Source organism: Cnephaeus nilssonii (genome assembly GCF_951640355.1).
Source record: "Cnephaeus nilssonii genome assembly, chromosome: 18".
NCBI classification, from domain to species: Eukaryota; Metazoa; Chordata; class Mammalia; order Chiroptera; family Vespertilionidae; genus Cnephaeus; species Cnephaeus nilssonii.
The window spans coordinates 25,945,482-25,970,177 of NC_137089.1; the positions used below are offsets into that span (position 1 = coordinate 25,945,482).

The window sequence follows — 24,696 nt, forward strand, 5'->3', positions numbered from 1 at the left end:
ATCGCACTACTGGCGCGCCAAGCAGCAGTTACCTGCGGTACATCCGCTGCCAATAGGTGATGGAGCTGAGCCATCTGACTCCAACGCGACACTCTGCTAATGATGTTTGAAACTTCCCACCTAAAAAGAGTCCCATTTAAAGCAGATCCGCTCCAATTTTTAGGCACGATTGGGTGACCTTGATTTTACCTTGCGAGTCACGGGTAGGGGAGCTGTGAGTGTTGGGGGAGGACCAGTGGAAGAGCACAGGTGGAAACGATGAAACGGGGTGGAAAGAACAAATTAAGGAGCACTGCGTTGGGGCGGGGTGTGGAGCGGCTCCAGGAGCGCCAGGCACTGGTACACGGAGGAGACGGGCGAGCGGAGCAGGTAAACCCCGCCAGGTGGAGGCTGCACCTGCGCACGTGACCCGCGCGGGCGCCAGGTGGTGGCGCGCTCACCTGGACCCACGTGACGGGGCGGGGCCCCGCGAGGCCCAGGGTAGCGCGGCCACGCCCCCTCCCGTGCGGCGCGCGGACCAAGCCGACCGGAGCGGCGGCGGCGGCGGCGGCGGCGGGAGCCCGGGAAGTGGAGGCGGGCGGAGGGCGGCAGCGGCGGCGCGCGGAGACGCAGCAGCGGCAGCATGTCGGCCGGCGGAGCGCCAGGCGTGCCGCCCCCGAACCCCGCCGTGTCCTTCCCGGCGCCGCGGATCACCCTGCCCGCTGGCCCCGACATCCTGCGGACCTACTCGGGCGCCTTCGTCTGCCTGGAGATTGTAAGTGGGGCAGCCTGCGCGCTGGACGCGCCTGGGGAGCGGGGGCTGGCCGCGGCATCCCTGGCCCCCCGTGCGTGCTGCCTCCTCTGCGCGCGCCCCAGCTCCCTTGCCCTGACCTTTCCTGCGCGCCCTTCGGAGTCCCCTACGGTCCCTGCGCCGCCTGAAGCTGGGCGGCGGCGCTGTCGCCCGGGCCCGCTCGCCTGGCACCTGTTACCGCGGGCACCTGCGCGCCGGCTGGCGCGAGAAATGGCCCCGAGAGGGCGAGCAGGTGGCCCGGTGGGACCGAGGTTTAGGGACTTGGAGAGGAGAAGGGTGCTTGCGTTTGAGGGGGGAGCCGTCAGAGACCCCGGGCGGCTTGGCCAGCGGCCGCGCTTGGCTAGAGCCAGAGCAGGCGCTCTCGGCCTTGCCTGTTGCTAACCTGCCATTTTGTTGGGTGGTGCAAAGGTGTAGCGATGGCTGGTGACCAGGAGGCTGCCACGCTGTGGAAGGCGGGGTGGGGGGGCTGGAGGTAACAGGGAAGAGAGGAGGAAGGCTGAAAACCTGGGCACATCCCCTGCTTGCCATTCTGAGTGCCCTTTGCCGGGGCTCAGGAGGCAGGGCGGGGGGGGGGGGGGGGAAGTGAAGCGTGGAAGGTGCCCTGGGCAGTTTCCAATCGAGTGGGCGTGAGAACGTGAGGGGAAGGTACGAACGGAGCTGTCAAGTTCCTGTCTGCCTGCCTTTGCCCTTTGCGCCTCCTTTCTTCCCGGTTCACCTGTTCAAACCCAAGCCTCCTCGGCACACTTTGCTGGGCCTGAGGGAAGGGGAGGTCACCTGGCTCGGAGTGCTGCCTTCCTGGGCTGGAGACGGGAACGTTTTTAAAGGAATGTTACGGAGTTGGGGGCTTTTGAAGCTTGTCGTGGACCAGGGGAGATTTTGCGAACCTACATTGGGCAACCCAGAGTTGCATCATGCCCCGAGAAGTACAAATAGAGTGAAATGTCAGCGCCTCTCTTGCGGGCTAGTTTTGTTTGCTCGGTTTGGGCTTTTCCTAGCTCTTCCCCTCTCTCCCTCTCCTTTGGAGTTTGCATAACCTGGATTTGGGTCGCTTCGGTTTCCCTTTTGTGCTGCTGGGGCTGGGACACCTTGTGAGCATTGGTTTTCTGCCCTATTATGGGAAGGTGGCTAAGTTAAGTTTAGCTCAGATTTGAATCAGAAAAAGGAGATGAGTGAGTTATGTGACATCAGTCATCGGATCGTGACTGCGAGGCGAGGGGAGGCTGGTTTGCGTCTGAGCCCAGTTCGGAAGCCTCGAAATGCTTTGGAGGAGGCACAGGCATCCATGTGAGAAGCGTGGGCCGTGGATGGCGCTGTGCCGGCGGCACCCTGTGCGGAGGGAGACCCGTTGAGAACAGGGAAGACCTGGGGAGAAAGGTTGTGCAGGTTCTGGGCTACTTTTAATTCCGTGTTCCCCAAACTCCAGGTGACCGCGTACCTCTTTTATTAGAACTTGGTGCCCTATCCACGTGCCGCTTGTACTGTACTAGAATTTACAGAATGTTCCCTTAAATAGATTCACCCTCTAAACTTCAGTGCCCACCTTTGCCTCATCCTAAGCAATAATATATGTGAATTCTCAAATTTGATATTGCTGGTTATGTTTTTTTCCTAGTATTCATTCAAATTATATAGTTATGTATTTACACATGTATGTGTATATGTAAAGTATGTAAAGAAACATGCATATAAGGAACTATATATGTGTACATATGCAAAGAAGGCTCATCCTTCTTTGTGCCAGCAAATCAAATTCCAGCTCAAGAATCACCTGTGGACATGTGACATTTTCAGAAGCACGGCCTAATTCTGGGAGGAGGGAGAAAAGAGTGGGGAAAGTTCATCTATTTTCTCTCCCTTACCCTCATCTCTCTTTATCTAGCCCAGTGGTTAGTTCTCAACTCTTGTTGCACTTAATTACTTGGGCAGCGTCTAAAATACTGTTGCCAGCCCAGGTTAATTAAATCAGAATCTCTGGGGGGAGCACCTGCAGCCCGCTAGGTTTTTTTAAAAGCTCCCAGAGGTTCTGGTGTACAGTCCTAGCTGGGAACCACTGAAGGGGGCCTTTAGGGGGGTTCTGTGGACAAGTCAGCTCCCTCTCGCAGATGAGCGTTCTCTCTGCTAGAATATCTACCACTCGCCATCCTAGGAGGGACCCCAGACTCAGAAGTATTCAGTTCATTCCTCTAATCTCTTCATTTCCACTGGCTTCTTCCCCCAAAACACACCTGGGACCCTTACCTAGCTAGAACAGAATCCCTTCCAAAAGCCATTTCAGTTTACTTTCCCTATGGCCAAACCCCTTCATAGTTTTAAATCTTAGGCCTCCGTTACCTCTTTTGCTTGAATTATCAACCTCTCTCCTCCCCATCCTACGCCCCTCAAAAGTAAAAAGACCATAATAGTCCAATGCAGGCGTCCTCAAACTACGGCCCGCGGGCCACATGCGTGTGTTTTTGCCGTTTTGTTTTTTTTACTTCAAAATAAGATATGTGCCGTGTGCATAGGAATTTGTTCATAGTTTTTTTTAAACTATAGTCCGGCCCGCCAACTGAGGGACAGTGAACTGGCCCCCTGTTTAAAAAGTTTGAGGACCCCTGGTCCAATGAAACTAGTGACTTTAGAGAAACAAGAGACTGCACTGGAGCCAAACCTTGGCTCCTTGACGCACATCCACCCGCACCATTTGGAGATACTGGCTTACATGCTGTCAGAGAGCAGCGACGGAGGCCGTCTGGGTACTCCTCTATCGCAGATGCCCACCCTGAGCAGATGCACAGATAGGAGCTAAATAAACAACTTTTGAAGCACCCTGCTTTCTTCATTTCCCTCTGTTTTCTGATTCCTTTCAGGGGCTCCACCTGAGGGGGCTCCTCTTCACAAATTCCTCACCCTGTTAGTTAAATGTGAGATTTGCCAGGAGCAGCCCTAAACTCTAGGGCAGTGGTCGGCAAACTCATTAGTCAACAGAGCCAAATATCAACAGCACAATGATTGAAATTTCTTTTGAGAGACAAATTTTTTAAACTTAAACTTCTTCTAACACCACTTCTTCAACATAGACTCGCCCAGGCCATGGTATTTTGTGGAAGAGCCACACTCAAGGGGCCAGAGAGCCGCATGTGGCTCGCGAGCTGCAGTTTGCCGACCACGGCTCTAGGTAATCTTTCTGGGAACTGATTGTTTAGCCTCTTTCGGTGTTTCTGGATGTCTCCACATATCTTAAGTTTAACCTTCTTTTCAAATTCATTTGTCTGTGGTAATTTCTCTAGGTCCTATTGCTGTCTGAAACTTCACACGTGAAAACAGCATCACTAAGCTAATGAAACCACAATCTTGGAGTTCAGTCCTCACGCTAACCAGTAACTTTGTTGAAAGAATTCAATCCCAATCTCCCTTACTGCACTCTATTCACAGTCTCTCAGGTGGAAGCCATCTGTTGGGAGATCTTTCAGAAGATACAAATAGTGCCCACCTGCCCTGGCCTGTGTGGCTCAGTTGGCTGGGCGCCATCCCACACACTGAAAGGTTGCTGGTTCGATTTCTGGTCAGGGCACATGCCCAGGTTGCAGGTTTGATCCCTGGTAGGGGGGGGGGGGGCATGTAGGAGGCAGCTGATAGATGTTTCCCTCTTGCATTCATGTTTCTCTTTCTCTCCCATCCCCTCTCTCTAAAAATCAATAAAATAACATAAAAATAGTGCCTGCATAACACCACCGAATAAAGCAACTTATAGTGCTAGCTTCACATGCATGGGGTGGTCAGCCCCTCGTTTTTGTACTCAGCTACATTGACCAATGCATGCTTGCCATAAAGTGTTTTATACTAAGTTGGTTTAGCAAAGTGAAGCCTTTTAGTTTAGAACGAAAAACACCACCTTCAAAAGTTATCACTTTTAAATCTCTCCGTGTTTCCTGAGTTAGGTGTTTCTCATTAGGCGTTTATTGGTTAACTGCTGTGTGCAATGCACTTTTCCGGGAGCACAGGTGTTCATACTGCCTTCCTCACCTCAAAGAGCTTACAACCTGGTTAAGAGGATATGTACAGAAATACCTACCGTTCAGGGAAGAAAGGTGTGAGCTTGGGAAGTGAAGTACAGAGAAACATTTTCCTGGCTGGTCTCTTTATACGAAAATGACGTTAGAGCATCTGTAACATTAGGCTGAACGAGATATTTCAGGTCTCTGTACTCAAATAGCTTACCTTGTATAATGTACAAGAAAGATCAAACATAACAGTTTTAAACACGAAAAGAACAAAGGTCATTATTGAATTCAGTGTTTTACAGTTTCCGTGTTTAAAGAACCATCTACATTCCCTGAGATATTCATTAACATTTCTCTTTATGGGAAATACTTTAGGACTCTTATTCACATGCTTCTAACTGTAGTGTTTTTGGGTGCCACAATAATTTTTATTTATTCAACAAATAATTAAGGATCTGGTATGCATCAGGCCCTATTTCATGCTCTGGGAATAGGATGATTAACATAGCTCCTGCCCAGAAAAGAAATTCCTGTACAGTGAAGTATAAAGCCAAGGAAGAAATACAGTGCTGTGTTTGAAGTGATAAAAGTGGGTTATGAAAAGCACAATTGGTAAACAGGGTAGAGAACATCTGGCCACTGCAGAGGCGGCTTTCATGGAATGGTATCATTTGAGTTTAGCCTTAAATGAAGTGTAGACCTTCGATAGACAGAAAAAGCAGGAAAGAGATTTCCAGGGAGAAAGAGGGCATGAGCAAACCCCAGAGGTAAGAAAGGCCATGGTATGAAAGTTCTGGCAATGGTTAGGATTTTCTGTCGGTTTTTACATGACTGATGGGAAGGTGGCAGGAAAAGAAGGGAAAAGAGCAGATAAGGTTCACATTGTTGATTTGCTGAGAAATGATAGGCCAAGGCCGAGAAGGTGTTCTGTCCGTGATGGGGAGCTGCTGAAGGACAGGGGTAGACCTGATCAAGCCCGTGTTTTAGACATCTTTGTGTGGTGAAGTTTGGTTAGAAAGGAGGGAGATCGAAGGCTGTGAGGTCAGGAAAGGGGCTGATGGCAGTGATTTGGATGAAGGATGACTGAGACCCTGAAGTAGGACAATGGAAAGAAGCAGAGAAGAGAGAGATTTGAGGTTTAGGAGGTCTAGCAAGTATGTGAAGTTGGACATGTCCTGAAGTGATATTACACCAAACTGTAAACTGTCACTCAGAGGAATTATTGGGGGCGGGGGAGGAGCTGTGGAGCTGACGTGTGTAGTCATGCAGGTAAATCTACGGAAGGGATTTCAGGTTCCCTTCAACCTAAAGCTTTGACTGTAGTTGGACTAACACATGAGTGTTTAGATCCATATACTTTTCTTGTCTAGAAAATAGATTTTTAGTTGCAAAGGGAAATTGTATGTTTGCAGGAGTGAAGAGGGGCTAGCCCTGGATATGGTCCCTCTCTAAAAGGGATTTCATTCTATAGGTAAGACTTTTCCTTCGCCTCTGAGTTTCGCATCTTCATCCCTGTGAAAAAGAGTCTTTAAAACTTCATATGGAAATAAACCAATGGCCCTTACAGGGATTACTTCAGCAGTCATTGGCCCTGACTGGCAGCCCGGTAAGAAATGTGAGGAACTGAAGTATGGAAAACTTTAAACCAAGTTGCAGAAAACCTTGACCTTGAGCTCCCAGGTAAAAGGTCAAGGAGAGGAGATTTGTTCTGTGGAGCTCTATAGAAATGTTGTACCTGGTAGTAGGTGCCATGGACATGGCTTATCTGCTTACTGATATGGATGAATAGAAAAGACTGGCATGATAAAGGACCAGGTTGGTGTACCAATACCTAGCACCTGCAGGACTTAACAGGCACACCTTGATTGTTCTGTAGGGCAAACTGCACAGTGTGTGGAAATATTCTAGAGAAATTGGCTGGAGCGGAGAAGGGCAGCCCTCTTCAGTCCTGTCCGATTCTTCAAAGGTCTTGATTCTTCTCCAGGAATTTGTAGTTTGACCTAGTTTCCTGTGTCCTATTTTATATGAAAAGGGCCATGTCCTTTCATAGGCACCATACGTGACATTCTTAACTTTTGTATAATAGTTTTCAGAAAGGAGGGAGATAAAAAGGCAGGAGAGAGGTATGCTTTGCACAGTTCTTGCTGACATCAGGGCCCTGGCATGCATGAACATTTTAAACCTTGGGGATAACTAGTTACCAACAAACCAAAAGAGGATTTTAAAAATCAAGGGAATTTTTAAACAAGAATAAAAAGGAGCCAGAGCATATTTCTCCTGTATAGTATGTGCTTTCCATTACAAGGTGAGCATCAGCTATTTAAGAAACCAAAATGAAAGTTTGGGTCACATGGGGAGGATGAAAGTATAATCCTTTATAGCATCCTCAAACATATTTCTAAAGCTTTCCAATGTAAATCTGAAAAGCAAAACCTCTTTTGCGTTAGGCTATTTTATACCTAGGCCTCTTCTATATATGTGATTTCTCATTGCTTCCCAAGACTTATATTGCTTTTCTTTCCCTGATTAAAAAACCCTGCTCACTTGTACCTCTAATTCAGAACTGTACCAGGGCTAGTCCAGGACCAGTTTGGATGAAAGTCAGCATGGTGGGAGAACAGATGGGGATTAATGGAAGAGAGCAGGAGGGGGTGGGGGGGCGGTAAGGCACAATTTCCAATGGCAATTGCAGCAGAATAGGTAAACTGAACAAATTTGGGGCCTGAAGAAGATTGAAAAGGAGGTGTCATGAGCTCAACTAGCAAAAGGTGCCAACTTCTCCATAATTTTCCACTCTAGTCTTCTGAGATCTTATACCAGGTGATAGGCGTTGCCAATGATAACTTGAAAATTGAGAGGTACATGTTTCTGCTTCAGTAGATTCATGCCTATTTTCGAATACCCACCATGTGCCAGGAGGTGAGCTAGGCTTCAGACAGCAGTGTGTTTCTAGCATCCCCACCTGCACTTCTGGAGCATTTACTTCTGGAACCACTCGTTACACACGCTGGTTGGTTTCCATTCATTTCAAGTTGAGTGCAATGGAGCATCTTCTGTAGAAAGCACTGCCCTAGGTTCCGAGATGCTTAAGGCGAGGTCACCCACTCTGGCTGCACAATCCAGTGAGTGAAACACACATGTGTGCCCAGGATTTCAAACCAGTGGTTGTAAGCTTGGAGGATACACACATCAGTAACCATGGCAGCATCAAGGGATGGCACCCAGCCATGGAAATTTTTCTGGAAGACATTGTATCTTTCTAGAATACATGGAATTTAGTTATCCAGCAAAATGTTGATGGCAGCGTGACCAGTGTAATGGACTCTGTGTGCAGGGGATAAGAAATAGGCCAGAGTGAAAAAAACAAAAACACAAAAACAACAACACACAAACAAAACAAAGGGTGGTAGGGAAAGGAGCATTTCAGGGACCAGGTGAACTTGGAGAGAGAGGTAGGCAGCTGTGTTCTCTAGTTCTGTTACCACTTGACTGCAGTCACATTGTGAATGAATTTACTTTCATGGGCTACCTTGTAAACACATCTGTCAGTTATTGTATCTTATCTGTTGACTAAAATATGTTCCCAGTTTGTAAAACACACACACACACACACAAAAAAAAAACTTTTGGAATACAATTTGTGTATTAAATGGAATTCATTGTAGGTCCTCTGTTTACCAGGGGATCGATTGTCGAACATATTAACCAGTTCCTTAACCATGTTGTTTCATTATAGGTACCCAATAAATAAGCACCCATTAAAATAGGAGGGGTTATTGAGTCTATAAGGTCTTCTGAACTTTTGGAGGGCACCACAGATCCCTTTGTGATTCTGATGAAAGTTGTGGATTGTGTCCTCAGAAAAATTACTCTGCACTTATCTACCCATTTTGATATCATTTCAGGGAATCAACCTTCTCCCCTCCCCAACCAAGCCAATCTATGGCAAAAGGGTAGAAGCCCTGCTCTAGAATGAATGCTAAGCTTTGGGAGAGGCAGAACAGCATAATATTGAGATCATAAGCTCTGGAAGTCAATTGCCAGGTTCAAATCCCAGATCTAACATTTATAAACTGTGTAAGTTAGGGCAGGTTATTAATAGCTCCCTACCTCAATTAACTTATCTATAAAATGGGAATGGGAATTATCTGTGAGGATTAGATTGGTACAAATAAAACACAGCATTGCTTGGAACATAAGAGCTCCATAAATGCTAGCTAATGTTTTTGTTATCCTCATTAGCTTCACCCTCTTACTCAAACTAACTCTATAAGCCAGACTGGGAGATTTTTTTTTTCCCTCTAGGCTTGCTGGGTTGTTGATTTTTCACTGCTATAAAGTGATGAACTACCCAATATGTAAGTAGTAGGAGAATTGAAAAGAGAGGGTTATATGTTATATACAGAACATTCTAAATAATGAAGTATTTTTCCTTCAGGGCAGTTGAACAGTCCTTTATACCTTCACATTCACTTACCCTGTTCTCATTCCAAACATTGACTGAAAATAGGTCAGAGTCAGAATTGGCCCGTTTACCTGATGAATAATAAGAGTATACTAAGATGAAGGTGTCAAATTGGTCTGAAAACTATTAGCTAAGGTGTCGGAGGCCATGTTTAAAAGCAGGCTATTAGAGCCCTAGCCGGTTTTGCTGAGTGGTTGAGTGTTGGCCTGCAGACCGAAGGGCCATGGGTTCGAATCCAGTCAAGGACATATACCTTGATTGCAGGCTCGAGGATTCCTGACCCTGTGTGGGAGGCAACCAATGGATGTGTCTATCTAGCATTGATGTTTTTCTCTCTCTGTCTGTCTTTTCTCCTCCCTTCCATTCTCTCTGAAACATTAATGGGAAAAAATGTCCTCGGATGAGGATTAACAATGAATGAATGAATGAATGAATGAATGAATGAATGCAGGCTATTAGGAAATAAGTTACCTTTGAAAGGAAAAGGGGTATTTGCAAAGAGAATCCTTTGGAGACATAAGAATGCCATCCAAATAGGAGACAAATTGAGAAGTCTGTAGTCCTTCCAGCCAGAATTACAAGAGTTGCTGTTTGCTCAATTCCTTAGTTTCCCCAGGGCTCATGTGTTTTATCAGCCCAGAGTTTCTAGTGGAAACACATTTTAACTCCAACTCTGAGGGCTCAGGTCAGTGTGATGTGGGGGTGAGTGAGTACTTGCACAGTTTTCCTGTGGGAAGGCAGCAGTCAAGTCTCACCCTTCTGGCCTGCAGGCACCAAACTAAAGTGAGAAGTATATATGCTAAGCCACAAAGGAGAGCATTCTTTTTGGGATGTGTAGCAGTTTAATAACTGCACTCAGAATGTAACTGAGCACTGAAGGTGTGTCCAGGTGCACCTAAAGTGGAGCTCAGAAGGTTAGGGAACAGCCACAGGGAAGGCTGACAGCTACTTCTAGGAAACCTTTGCCTTTGCATGACCTGCGAGTCGGGGTGTCTTTTAGTTAGAGCTTGAGGCACAGGGTCATGAGCCCCAACTTAGTTCCTGAGAGAAATTTCAGAACGTGATGCATTTGGTGTGAGAGGATGGATGCTCACTTGCCGTGGTGATCTTTCACAACGTAAGTCAAATCACTATGCCAGACACTCTAACCTGTAGTGAGTGCTGCATTCAGTTGTATCTCAGTAAACCTGGAAAAAACAAGTTTTGAAAAATGTGATACACTTGGGAGTTTTATACATAGTCAGACAATTTTGGACACCAAAGAGCAATGAAAGGCAGCGACAGACAAGAAGTCAGCACGTGGTTCTGGATCCAAGATGAGAACAGCATGGGCGACGTGGCCTCCCACCCTTCGCAGTGGGTGTTCCCTGCAGTTGCCACGACTCTTATCAGCTGGTCTCCCTCCGACTGGAACCATTTTTGTGCTCTGCTGTTCATCTCTGAAAACAAGGCTCCTCCAGAGTGACATCTACTGAACAGGACACTGACGGTGACCGTGTGTTTGGTAAATACTCTGAGCTTGGCAATGCCCAGAATTAGATGAAGAGAATATGTCGTTCATCAGTAATGTCATTGAAAGAACTTTTCTTAAAAAATATATTTTTATTGATTTCAGAGAGAGGAAGGGAGAGGGAGAGAGAGACCGAAACATCAATGATCAATGATGAGAGAGAATCACGGATTGGCTGCCTCCTGCACGCTCCCCACTGGGGATCGAGCCCACAGCCCAGGCATGTGCCCTTGATCGGAATTGAACCTGGGACTCTTCAGTTCACAGGCCCACGCTCTACCCACTGAGGGCTTGAAAGAATTTTTTAAGGGGGAACCAGGTTGGGAAGCTTGGGAGCAAAGGTAGCTTTTGGCAAAAGGACACCAGGAGGAAGGGAAGAAATAATTGTGTCAAGGCCCTAGTGACGCCCGTGTGATAGTGTTACAGCGAGGCAGGCGGGATCTCCAGAGCAGGCTTAATTATGTTCTCTGGCCCATCCTCCCCCTTCCAGAGCTACTGTGGTGAGCAGGACTTACATCTGAACTTCCCAGGATCTCTGGCCGAGGGATGCAGTCTATGCTTATTCACATGCCTTCCTCCCTACCTGCCCATCAGCACACATACCACAGATGGGTAGCTACATCTGTTCTTTTCACGTAGGCACTGCACTTCCTTTCCAAGCCTTTGAGGTGTGGGAAGGGCTATAATTTTGAGTATGACAAGAACAATTCATGTTCCTTGTGTCACATTAGCATCCCCTGTCAAAGCCCTGCTTTGCCTGGAAAACGTGCTTCTAACCCTGCCTCCCCGCCTGCCGCCCAGAGTCCTCCCAGCATATTCCTCTCCAGCCTCCAGAGCACGCTGTGTGGAGCTCTTTTTATAGCTCGCTCCACAATCTGCTTCTGAATCAGATTTACTGGTGTCTATTTCTCCCTTGTTTGGAGCTGCTGTAGATAGAGCCTTGCCCTTTTTTTTCTTCTTCTTCTTCTTCTTCTTTTTTTTCTGGACTATCCTTCTGTAGTGCCTGGCAGTAGATTTGAGGCTGCCCTGTTTGAGGTCCTGTCCAGTTTTACAAAATATTATGTTTAGTTCCAAGGGATCAGATACTCTCTTCTTCAGTGGTGTCAATTTATCACAGTTCCTATATCATATAATTAGGCCCATCTGTTTGAGTCTGCCTGCCCCTAATAAACAATGGCCCATTGTTCTTGATTATGCTTGGTATTTGTACCTTCTCAATAAATGAATTAATAGATAGCTAATAATGATGTATTCCTTAAGTAGTATTTAAAGTAACATGGGTTATTTATAGTGGAAGAGGAAGAAAAGACTACCAGGAAGAAAAGGTTGAGGGAAAAACAAAAACAAAAACAAAAACAAAAAAACCAACAAGAGATTTGAAGATCTTATCACCATCAAATATTTATTAAACAGTATGAAGAGTAGAAAATATTTTACCGGGATCACTGTATCTTTCATAGCTTACTAATAAAGTTGTGGTTAAATTTTTTAATATGCATTAATATTCATGACTTAGATTTACTTCATAAAACTGTCTGGTTTGGTTGTTCGTGCTTGATTTGATAGTAGGACTTAAGATATATCACCACAATTACGAATTTATTAGGCTGGTGCTTTATCATTGCTCAAGTGATAAGTTATTATGCTTTTCAAAATGCTTTTCAAAGTAGTAATGAATTATATAACTGGGCCTTTTTTTTTTTTTTAGAAACTTGAATTAAAGCTTGTGTTTTTAACTTTCAATGGCTTGTGCAATTGGGATATTGTCTAGATACTTAAGAAGCGAGACATAGATGATTGTTGGTTTTTAATATCTAGAACTCCAACTGTTCTTCTATGGGCACTAGGCATTTATTTGTTCACTGAGCAAATATGTAAGAGCCTTGTGCCTGCCAGGTACTCATACTTCTGTGATGTCATCTGTGGGTGTGGGAGGCCACAGGTGAGGGTGGGGTTGATTCCCAGTGGCCTGTCCGTGTTCAGGGCAGGTATATAGCCTAGATTTTTGTGTTTACAAATCCAGCATAAGGCCTGACAGTTAGGAAAGGATTATCCCGCAGACTAATAAATGGCTTCAGATGTGGAGGCACATGGCTGCCAAGCAGGTCTGATAATGTGACTGGACTGGAAGCCAGGACATTCAGTTACAGTGTTTCTCATCAGTGTAACACGTTCACAGTAACCAGCGTGCCCAGAGGACAGAGGTTCCTGAGCATGGGTGGGACTCTGGAACGAATGCCTTTTTGGATCATGAGCTATCCCAGATGAGCTGTGAATGAGAGTTTCTCAAATACACGAGGGGGAGGGAGTGACATTCTTGGCCAGCGTAGGTCAGGCCACTCAGACATGAAAGAGCTTTATCTTTGGACTGTGGGTTTTGTTTTTTTCTATAGTGTAAAATGTGAGAGGCTTAGTGACAAGAGACAAGGATGTAAAAGACAGGTTAGATCCTTAAGGGTCCCGGCATGCCCTGCCAAGGATGCCTGGCCTTAATGGCTTTTGTGGTAGTGTAGAGGAGACTGCCGCTGTTAGATTCAGGAAACGTACCGTCTTCACCCCCTAACCATTTCTCCCCTGTGTTCTCTCTCTCACTCCTGGTTGCCCAAGTCAGAAAGCTGAGTATCTTCCGTGTCTGATCTTTTGCTGTCATGCCCACATCTGATCCACTAAGCATCCTGTCTACTTTTTAAAATTTTGTCTAATCTATTCACGTCTCTCTGCAATCAGTGCCCCGAGTCTGGTTTATACTCTGTTGTTATAACAGTCTCTTGTGTGGTCTCCAGCTCCATCCATTCCTCTCCAGTCTGTGTCACACTCTCCAGGGGTCCTCAAACTTTTTAAACAGGGGTCCAGTTCACTGTCCCTCAGACCGTTGGAGGGCCGGACTATAGTTTAAAAAAAACTATGAACAAATTCCTATGCACACTGCACATATCTTATTTTGAAGTAAAAAAACAAAACGGCAAAAACACCCACATATGGCCCCCGGGCCGTAGTTTGAGGACGCCTGCTCTAGCCAGAGAGAAACTTCTAAAGGCGAATCTGGTCATGCTAGTTCCTGCTCAAGATGATCTGTGGCCTCCTGTTGCCCGTGGGTGTGGTTCACGCCTTCACCTGACCTTCAGGACCTTCAGCTAGGTCTCCAGCTCCCCAGGCTCTCTCTCAGCTCCCACTAGGTCCGCTCAAGACTCACCTCCTGCCCTGGATCAGCCTTCTCTTCACCCTCCTTCTCCCCCCGAGCCCTGTTCTTTGGGTTGTTGCTTCCAGCGAGTATTTTCTGACTTTTCAAATCTGGATCTAGAGCCCTCATTGTGTGGACCCGCAACGCTCAGATTTTGCCCAGTTCTGACGTGTATGAAGCAGCATTTTAATCCCTTGCTTAATTGGCTTTTTGCTATAAGAGACTGTGAATTCTGCGATGGTGGAGACCAAGTGTAGCTTGTTTACCATTAATTCCTAGAACCTGGCACAGCACCTGATGGGCAGTAGGTATGTATTAGATTAGGTCTGTGACTATCTAAAGCAGCTGTCGCCAACCTTTCGGACCTCACGGACCACCAGTGGTCTGCAGACCACCGGTTGGCGACCACTGACCTAAAGTACCTATTTCCATGCCCAGCACATAGGAGAGTATCAATAGGTGATGGTGTATTTTATTGGTTACCATTATGTATGACAGCTGAAACTTTTACTCTCTATAGAGGCAGTAATTTCACATGAACAACAATTTCCTGATAAGGGCTGAAACATGGCCATTAAAAGTGACGAGCTAGAAAGTTATGGCTGATCTTTACTGATAAAACTCTGAGACGTGGCGAGAGCAGAGCCACTGTCCAGTGGTTTGAAGAGTAACACCAAGAAGAGGTGGAGACCAAACAAAGATGAATTTATAAAAATGGTTACTGAAAAGGGAAATGCTTAGGAGGGCAGTGGTTAGAAAGGCAGCAGGTCAAAGGAAATCTGTTTAGGGGCCTGTTCGCGGGCTGAGGACGAGAGCCCATGCAGGCAGGTGCGGAAACAGGTGTGCAGTCGGATCGGGCTTGCGAGTAAAAGCGCTGGGCTGGCACCTGAGGGAAGAAGGCATCTCACATCCTGATAAAGAGGATGGGGCGGGGATGTGGGAGTGTGTGTGGGGGCCTGGGGAGAAGCAAGAGTCATGGTAAGAATGATGAACCTGCGTTCTATTCTGTTGCCCAAACTTACTGCCATTTTTCTTTTTACCCTTAGCTGTTCGGGGGACTCGTCTGGATTTTGGTTGCTTCCTCCAATGTTCCTCTACCTCTGCTCCAAGGATGGGTCATGTTCGTGTCCGTGACGGCTTTTACCCTTTCCCTCCTCTTCCTGGGGGTGTTCCTCTCCGGCATGGTGACTCAGATCGATGCCAACTGGAATTTCCTGGTAAGGGAATTTTAAGTCTTTTTCAGGGAAATGTGGGAAACATAACTATCTCACTCTGTACCAAAATGCCTGATCTCTGTTCTGTGTTGCCGCTAGTGGGAGAGAAAAGGTCAGGCAGCAGCGCCTGCTTTGCCCAGCTTGAGAGATCCCTGTGCTGATAGAGCGGAGCAATCTTTCTGTTGCTCCTTTATGAGTTAGATGACCTTTGCTCACAGTTCACACAACAAATAAATTGGATTGTAGTTATTGAACAGATGCCTTTGACAGGTTCTGTGACATATATCTTGAAATTTTCCACTGATTTCTGTTTCAGATATTAAATACATATTTATTCTTTTCAGAAAACAAGCAGCTATATATCCTACTCTCCGAATATTTAGGAAAAAAAGGGGGGCGATGTTTTATATTTACAGGCATAGCTGGGAGATGTTGCAGGTTCAGGTCCAGACCACTGCCATAAAATGAATATCGCAACAAAGCCAGTCACACAAATTTTGGGGTTTCCCAGTGCATATAAAAGTTATATTCGCACTACTTAGTGTGCAATAGCATTATGGCTAATAAAAGAATGTATGTGCCCTTAATTGAAAAAATACTTTATTGATTAAAAATGTGAGGGTTTTTAATTGGCCTAATTTTAATATTCTTGTGTCTCATGGAAAAGGGAGGCCAGAGGATAGGGAGAGCGCGAGATACAGCCAGAGCAGAGCATACAACATTTATTAAGTCTGCCATCTTATATGGATGCAGTTTATGGCACCCCAGAACTAATACAATAGTACTAGTAATATCCAAAATCACTGATCTTGCCCTGGTGGATGTGGCTCAGCTGGTTGGGCATCGTCCAGTGCACAGAAAGGTTGCTGGTTCAGTTCAGTCAGGACACATATCTCTGTTGCAGGCTAGATTGCTGGTAGGGTGCATGCAGGAGGCAGCCAATCAATGTTTCTCTCTCTCCATAATGAATATAATAATGAAAGAGTTTGAAATATTGTGAGAATGACCAAACTGTGACAGAGAGACATGAAGTGAACAAATGCAGTGCCAAATAGTGCAAAAATACTCAACTCAGGGTTGCCACAATCTTCAACTTGTAAAAAGCACGGTACCTGAGAAGCGCAATAAAACAAAAGCACAACAAAATGAAATATTGCCTGCATTTTCGATTCCTGTGCTACAAGATCAAGAATTGGTAAGTTTTAAGAAATGAATTTGCAACCAGCACAATTCTTAACATTACAACACCATTCAACTGGATCAACATATTTCACTTTTTTCTTGTAACACGGGGGCGCCTCTTTCATGCTTGTGGTTATTCATTCTCTCATATCTCAGAATGGCCCAGTGGAGCATGAATTTCAATCCGTGGTGGACATGCTCTCAGAAAGTTCATGACGAATCCCCCCTTTGGTTCCCATCCCACAAGGGTGTTTAGAAACGTAAGTCAGGCCTTTAGTCTGGTGGTGTATGTGTCCCTTTCAAGTATAGCAGCATTTTACTCAGCAGCTTTAGGACAGCTGTTAGAGGAAAATTATTTGTTCTTGTCTTATTTGTAGAGCATGAGGAGGGCTGTCATCCCAAGTGTTATCAACAGCGAAGTCTAGTGAATGTGGCTGCCTGCCTTAAACCAAAGGGCCGGGGTTAGTGCAAAGCTGAGGGGGAAGTGTGGCAGCAGTGACAGTCACACGCAGGCTTCGTTCGAGGGTAGATCTGGTTCGAGGGTAGATCTGGTTCGCTTGGTAAGTGTGTAGCCTCAGGCAAAATAGTGAACCTCCTATAAATTTCACTTTCTTCCTCTGTAAAATGGTAATAATCATACCTACCTCACCAGATGCTATGAAGGAATCACGGAATTAATGTGCTATATTATAAAGTGGTCAGCTCTGTGTCTGGTTCATAGGAAGAGATCAGTAATCGTCATCTCTCAGACATGCTGAGGCTTGCACCAGAAATCTCTGAGAGACCTTGAGTTTCTTGGGTTGCTGATGCAGTGTGCTCTGACCTTTTTGCTTTAATGTCTCATTAATGAGAAAATATTTCTAGTAATTGCTCAAGCGATGAAGATCAAAGGTCCCTATTTAAGTTACAGGTAGATGCTTAATCTCCTCTTTCTAAATGCCTGGCTTTCCCATAATATGTATGAGTGAATCCGTAGTCCCTAATATTGGTAAGCACCACCGGGCTATTGTAGTATCAGGCTCAAGGTTGGTATTCGACCAGTGTGAACCAGTATAGCCGTACCGCTGCTTTGGTACTAGTTAATACAGTCATTGCCACAACCTACTGCCTTTTCCCAATGGTTGTGACCTTCATCACCCTAGCCCGTCCTCTGGGACCTTCCTGGACCTGCTACCAGCCCAGCAACTAATGTGTTAATTATTGGATAAGTACTGAGTCTCCAGGATCCTGCAGGGCCCAGCATTCTGTCTAATTGGTCAAAGCACATTCCTCATCAATGTTTAAATATTTTTTCAGTAACACTCCTGATTTTATTAGACATATGTCTATACCATCCTTTTCCTTTTTGTTCATATTGCTTTATCATTGGTATTGAACACAATGATTCATACCCTTTTTAATTTATTAGGTTTCCTAAGAAATTAGAAAGACCTACCAGTCTATAAGTCACCTACAAAGGTTATCCTGTGATTTGTTTTGTCTGTGTTTAGCTGACTAGTCCATACTTAAATGCTTGCCATGTTTAGAAATGGCTCCTTTTTTTTTTTCCTCCTCTTTTGAGATTTTCAACGTACTCTGCCTTTTTGACTACCTGGTCACTTTTGATAGGTTTTGTAATATACCTTGTACTCTCTCAGCCAGGAAAATTTTTGAGCCATGCATATCATAGTGTTGTCACCAGACGTTAACAATCTTAAATTGCTACATTCTAGAACTGTTAGACATTAATTGCTGAAAAAATAATTGTTTCCCCTGTGATAATGGTTTAATGTTGCCTATATATCAGTCATGAAAGAAGCAAGAGTGCATTTTGATAAAGAATTTTCTAGAAGTATTTGTTTAGCATATCAACTAAAATACTTATAGCCTCTAGCTTTTATTGATATTGAGATTAAATTAGTATGCTTGGTAGATGTCTCTAGAATTTTTTGCCAAGATTTCTAGTGTTGGTAGAAATGGTGAAATAAAAATATAATATGTAATAAATAAGAAGTGGACTCTGGAAACAGACAGACCTATGTGGGCTTGAGTTCTCCCTCCCAAGGTTCATCTTTGTGTGGCTTTAAGACTGTCACTTAACTAAAAAAAAAAGAAATTTCTTATGCATAAACTGAAGATAATAGATGTTGTAAGGATGAATGATAATGAATGTAAAATATCTGGTGTTGATCTATTCAGGTAAGATGAAGTGAATTTTAGTACAGTTGTGCTTTACATTAATGCCAGCAATAGCTTAATAACAGTTGAGTTTTATATGAAAATTTCTTGTACTTTTTGTAAAAGTATATGATTTTGGGTTTTTTTAGAATGTTGGGAGATATATTATTGAATTTTGTGATTTCACAGGTCTTCTGTATCTTTTAATGTATAGTGTGACAATCTAATAGATAAAAATAATTGCTGAAAAATAAAATGCTTAATTATAAAATGTGTATATAATTATATTGCAGCAATAGATCTTATTAAATAGTTATTATATAATAGCTATAACTTAAATGCCATTTTACTTACATTTTAAGGACAGCATATGTTATTTCTCTTTATGTTATGTTAATTAAAATTGATCTCTATGGCACCTTAATATAAACAAAAATTATATACTTTATTATAAAACTCAATAGGCCAGAAGGTTTGCCACTGCACCAGTTACATTGGGGCAGTTGGTTTTCATTTGGATTCTAATAGCTTGACATTGCTAAAGCAGCCAAAAGAAATGGTTAATGTAGTTCAAGATTGATTCAATGTTCTAAACATCATTGAAATAAGGAACAGAAAAAATACAGATTATTATTTTTAATTGTAGACATCTCTCCTTTCCCTCCTTTCAGGATTTTGCTTACCATTTTACAGTGTTCGTCTTCTACTTTGGAGCCTTTTTACTGGAAGCAGCAGCCACCTCCCTGCACGATCTGCATTGCAATACAACCATGGCCGTGCAGCCGCTCTTGAGTAATAACCAGTATAACATAAACGTAGCAGCTACAGTAAGTGTTTGATGACTACACCTTACCCACACTTCCCTTCCACTGTCAAGGTCTCCAAGTAACTCCTCAGGCAACAGTAGTTTTTGTTTTTTTAAAAAATATATCTGTTAGCATTAAACATATAATAGCCATTTATCTGTACAATACTATGAGCAAAGTTGAGCAAAGTACTATTATTACCTCGGTGTTGTGGATGATGAAACTGAAGTACAAAGAGGTTGACATTCATGTAAGATTAGAGCAGTCAGTGGCAGTGGTTGGCTTTACACAACAAAGTCTACTTTGTAGAAAGAATTATTGTGCCTTTTACTTCTTGTAACTTCAGACCTGGTAAGGGAGATTTGTTCTTCAGTGTTCAATACCTATTTGTAATTCATTTGAATTCACTGAGAGCCTACCACGAGGCAGGTGATTTGCTGGCAGGTGATGGGACAGGGATGCATTAGGCACAGTTCTGCCAGTGAGGAAAGTCCAGGTGAGTGGGGAGGTAAATATGCGAGCCACCACGTAGATGGTATAGAGGTGAAATGCCATCCATGGGGACATTTTTTGAATTGTTTTATCCTTCTAAATTCATATTCTTAAATGAGTTTATCATTTTGTATTGACATTGGTCATTTTAAGGTGACAGGCATCTAAATTATTCCCTGAAACCTCTTGATAAGTAATATGACTATAGAGCAAGTTGTTGATTATAAACAATTCAAATTCCCCATGTAGCCATTTAAAATATGTCTGGAGCTATGCTGTCCAATAAAACTTTCTAAAATGATAGAAATGTTCTATATATGCACTGTCCAATATGGTTGCTACTTATTAATAATTATATTAATTAAAAATAATAAAAAGCAGAAAGACGTTGTGCTTGGTGACCGATACACAATTTATGTTTAAATAGCCATGTGCAGCTAGGAGCTATTGGACAGCACAGGTCTAGAGTCTGGGTTTCAAAGGGTAGAGGACTGAGGATTCCAAGACCTACTGTCCCAACTTTGTTACGATTGCCAGAGTTTGTTCATGGTGTACAGTGAACTAGACTGAAGGTGGCTCTGAAAGGCTTATAGGTCAGTGATTATTATCCTTTCTTTCATAAGAAATGTAACTTTTACTTAATGAAATCTTACTTAAAACCCAATAAGTGTGGAAGGTAAAAGCATACATGCCCTAGCTCAGTGGTCGGCAAACCGCGGCTCACGAGCCGCATGTGGCTCGCGAGCCGCGGTTTGCCAACGACTGCCCTAGCTGAAGTGTGGAAAGAGGGTCTTGTATGATGCCCATCTTTCCTTCTCATAGAGCCACCTCTATCCACCTCATCATCTCTGAGGTACTTTCATAGGATCTGTGTAATCCAAAGATTACAGTTAGGAAACCACTGTTTTTAATAATTTCACAAAGTTCAGGGACTTAGAATTGACATCTAGTAGTCATCTATTCCCAGTAGATTTTCCTTTACTACTTCCATCCCCTCCTTTTCAATGGTGCAGGTTAATTCTCATTATATCCTTGGATGTGTGAAGTCACCGCATATTGATTTTTTTTTTTTTTTGTAGTTGCTCTAAGATCCTACTTTCATGAGAATAATAGGCACTCAAGTACTTGATTGGCGGTGGATATCACTAACTTCTCACTAATATCCCTTTGCCGTAAGAGCTCAGTTTTCAATGTTCTTCATAGTGTGACTCTGTTCTGTGACTTTGTCCCTGTTATCCTTCCCTTTCTCTGTCTTCCTACGTGAAGCTGCCTTAGCAAACCTCTTAAGTGCTTGAAGTGCCACATTAAGTCCCAGTATACTCTGAGTTTTAATATTTAAATGTATGATCTATTCATTTGAGACATTATATTTAAACCCTCACTTTTCTTATTTCAATATACCTTAAAGAGAGGAAAATTCCAGTTCCCTAATAATAGATATCAAAAGTGGTCATTCTCATTCAGCAATGTCTGGATTAGAGATGTATCAGAGATATAACCGGCTCCATCCCCACATCCTGACAGTTGCACTTTCCTTGGCTGTGAGATCACTATATGAATAGAAACCTCATAATGAATTTTTGAATATCATATTGGGGTATCACAAATACTTGATTCTAGTATGTGAGCAAAAATGCTCAACCTAAGGCTGTTTTCAAATGAGAAAATTATTAAGAGGCTAGAATCTTTAAAAGAAGGGTTAATGGTGTAAGGAGATGAAACAGTTGTACAAATCAACAAAAAGAGATGAATATGGCCCTAGTTGGTATTTCTCAGTGGTTAGAGCATCGGCCAATGGACTAAAGGGTCAGGGGCACATATCTGGGTTGCAGGCTCAATCCCCAGCCCTGGTGGTGCATTCAGGAGGCAACCAATCGATGTTTCTCTCTCTCCCTTCTCCCCCACCCCTCTAATCTCTCTTGGAAAGATCAATGGAAAAAATATCCTCAGGTGAGGATTAAAATAAGAGATGAATAGGAATGGCTTTCATAAGTTTGGAAGTATCTTTAGGTTGGTCAGTCTTCAGAACGAGTGTTTTCTTCAAGTCAGTGTTCTAACTCTGATAAGAATTTTTGTTTCTCTTTTCTTAGATTTTTGCCTTTGTGACGACGGCTTGTTATGGTTGCAGTCTGGGTCTGGCCTTACGAAGATGGCGACCGTGACACTCCTCAGAAGCGCACTGTCTGTGTGTTAGTATCATTTGTTACTTCATTCATCTGATCATTTTGGATGCCATTTTGTTCAGATATGATAACAGTCCGAAAGCTGTGTGTTTAGTAAATGGAGAGAGATTCTAAGTACGGTTTTGGTTTATTTCAAAGATAGAATTTTTAATTTCATTATGATATTAAACAGAGAAATGGCCTTTAATTTTACATAAGTCACTATTCCTATATATTTTATGCATATAAAAATTTTTGTCTTTAAAGATAGTTTATGAAAAAAGGGTATCTCTTTTGTTTAGTTGCTAAGTCATGTGAACCTTAATTTCGATCGGTAACTAGAATAGAACTCCCTAAAAAAAAAAAAACCCACATTTCAAATAGGCTTCCCACTGAACTCTTTCAGTGTAAAACAGATTGGCATCCTTTTTCTATCATGGCCCAAAGCATTTGAACAAAAATTATGGCATTTGAGAATTTCTTTTTAGATCTTAGCCCAAATGGTAAATATTTTAGGCTTTGTGGCCCATATAGTCTCTGTCACAACCACTGTCCTCTGTTGTTGCTACATGAAAGCAGCCATAGATAATTTGTAAATAAAGTTTTATGGGAACCCTCATTCATTTACATAAGCAGGCAGCAGGCTGGAGTAGGCCTGTGGTCTGCCAGCTATAGTTCGCTGACCTCTGGTGTAAAACCTTAGTTACGTGTCCTGTATGTTATTGAACTGATCCCGAAAGGTATAAAGCTAATTAGAGAAACCACATACTATTTAGTCTCCTTATGCAGTAATCACACTGCCTTAGTGTTAATGGTCAAATACTTACCCTTGAAGGGGCAAATGGTTTTTCCAGCTAATTCAAGTAGCTTCCTGAGTATAGGAATAAGTAATTTATGAAGTGAACAGTAGTTGCTTAATCAAACTTAGGGTCTCCTAACACCTGAGCAAAACTCTCCAGACAGACCATTAACCACTACTGGGACTGGTTTCCAGCTACCTGTGTCTTACTCCGGATTTATTTATGCTTCAAAGTACAGCTGTTTTCCCTGTGCATGAATATACGAATATTTGTGTGTGGGCATGTGAGGCTTTACCAAATAGAGCTCTCCAAAGAGTTAACTTTTTATATGTTTTACATTACTTTCTGAGTTAAATCTGAGTAGATTAACTATAACTTAAAGTTGTAGATTCTGATATCTTTTGAAAATAGCCCTGAGATCTGTGTTATTTCTGCGTTGGTGACAGATACACAGAATCCATTTTAAAACAACAGCCGTCACAAAACCTGTGGCTGGTGGAAATGCACAGGAAAGTGGTGTCGCGCCCCTGCTTGTGGAAAGGTGCCAATGGCTTGAGTGGGAGAAGTCAGGCCCCGCCCGCCTCCCCTCCCCTCCCCACCACTCTCTTCAAAGAAGGTACTCCTCTCTTGCCCAGAGAAGGCTACCTCTGGGAAAAGAGGACTTTGTGATTGTTCTGCACTTTCAACCCTTGCTTTTTGTGGCTGAATCACCCCGTACGAGTGCCATGGATAAATCGGGCTGTTAGATTTCATGGAGCATAGAACAATCCTGAATGAGTAGCATGATCAATGATCAAACACTGTCTGTGTGCTAATCCCCTGGAAGGAGGAATCTTACTAGAGTCCTTTTGTGATGTTTTTCTAATGATAAAAGACGTGTTTCAATACGTGGCAAAAGGTTATCAGTCGTAGGACTTTATACTCATGCTGTATCTGTTCTATAATTTCTGACTTCCTTGGTTTTTCTAGCGCCATACCACACACTTACACCTGTATTATGAATTGTATATTACTAAGTCATAAATGTGCCATAAGAATATATAGTCCATTCTGGTCTGAATTGTTTAATTAGTCTACTAGGTTTAGTCGTGAGATTTTATCTTCCAGAGTATAACAGGTCCGTGCTTGGTGGCATTAACTTAAATGATTTCACGAAACTGCTTGACCGCACTTTGTAAATGGATTGCTTCTCGATCATGAAGAACCAAGCCTAAAACTCATCTAACTGTGAAAACTTAGATTTTCAGATTAATTGTGTTCTAGATTTATGACGTGTGTGGCAAAGCACTTGAACCAAAATTATGGCATTTGAGAATTTCTTTCTAGAGCTTAGCTCTAAAAATGAGAAAGTGCTGGTTTTAAAATCTGGTAACTCCATGATGAAAAGAAATTTATTTTATAAGTGTTATGCTAATAAAGTATTCATTTGATAATCTCTTTTGGTCTTCTATTTTTTTATTTAATTCACTTTGAAATTCAGTTCATCTTTTTTCTTTAATAAAGGTCAAAGAGGTATGTCTTTGGAAGTAATATTATAAAGGAAGTTTCTATTTGTACCCTATTTTATTTTAAAAGCATTTATATAATGCTTAATGTATGCCTGGCAGTGTTCTAAGCAATCTTTTTCTAATATTAGCTCATTTAATCCCCATCATGGCAACTCTATGGGGTCTGTACAGTCATCTGTCTCATTTTAAAGATGGCAGAAGTAAAACACAGACCTTAAGAAACACCCAGGGTCATGTACCTAGCAAGTGGGAAAGCTGGATTTTAAACCCCAGCATCCTGGCTCCAAAGTCCAGGCTTAATGACTGTGTAGTCCTCAGTTTTCCCAGATTTCACATATGACCCTTCCCCCCACACACACCCCCAAAGAATGTTTAGTAACAATCATGTATGATAGATGTCATCTTTTAGGCCTTTTTTAAAAATCGTAACCAAGAACTCACCTTCT

At 43.2% G+C, this 24,696-nt stretch overlaps 1 protein-coding gene across 1 annotated transcript; it reads left to right on the forward strand.

Moving 5' to 3' along the window:
• Window positions 1-513: 513 nt before the first annotated feature.
• On the forward strand, window positions 514-24,177 carry MAL2 (mal, T cell differentiation protein 2). Its single transcript, XM_079795979.1, has 5 exons — window positions 514-754; window positions 14,976-15,146; window positions 19,154-19,309; window positions 21,871-21,969; window positions 23,189-24,177. The coding sequence occupies exons 1-4, from the start codon at window positions 623-625 to the stop codon at window positions 21,940-21,942; spliced, it is 531 nt and encodes a 176-aa protein (XP_079652105.1). The 5' UTR covers window positions 514-622; the 3' UTR covers window positions 21,943-21,969; window positions 23,189-24,177.
• The last annotated feature ends 519 nt before the right edge of the window (window positions 24,178-24,696 follow it).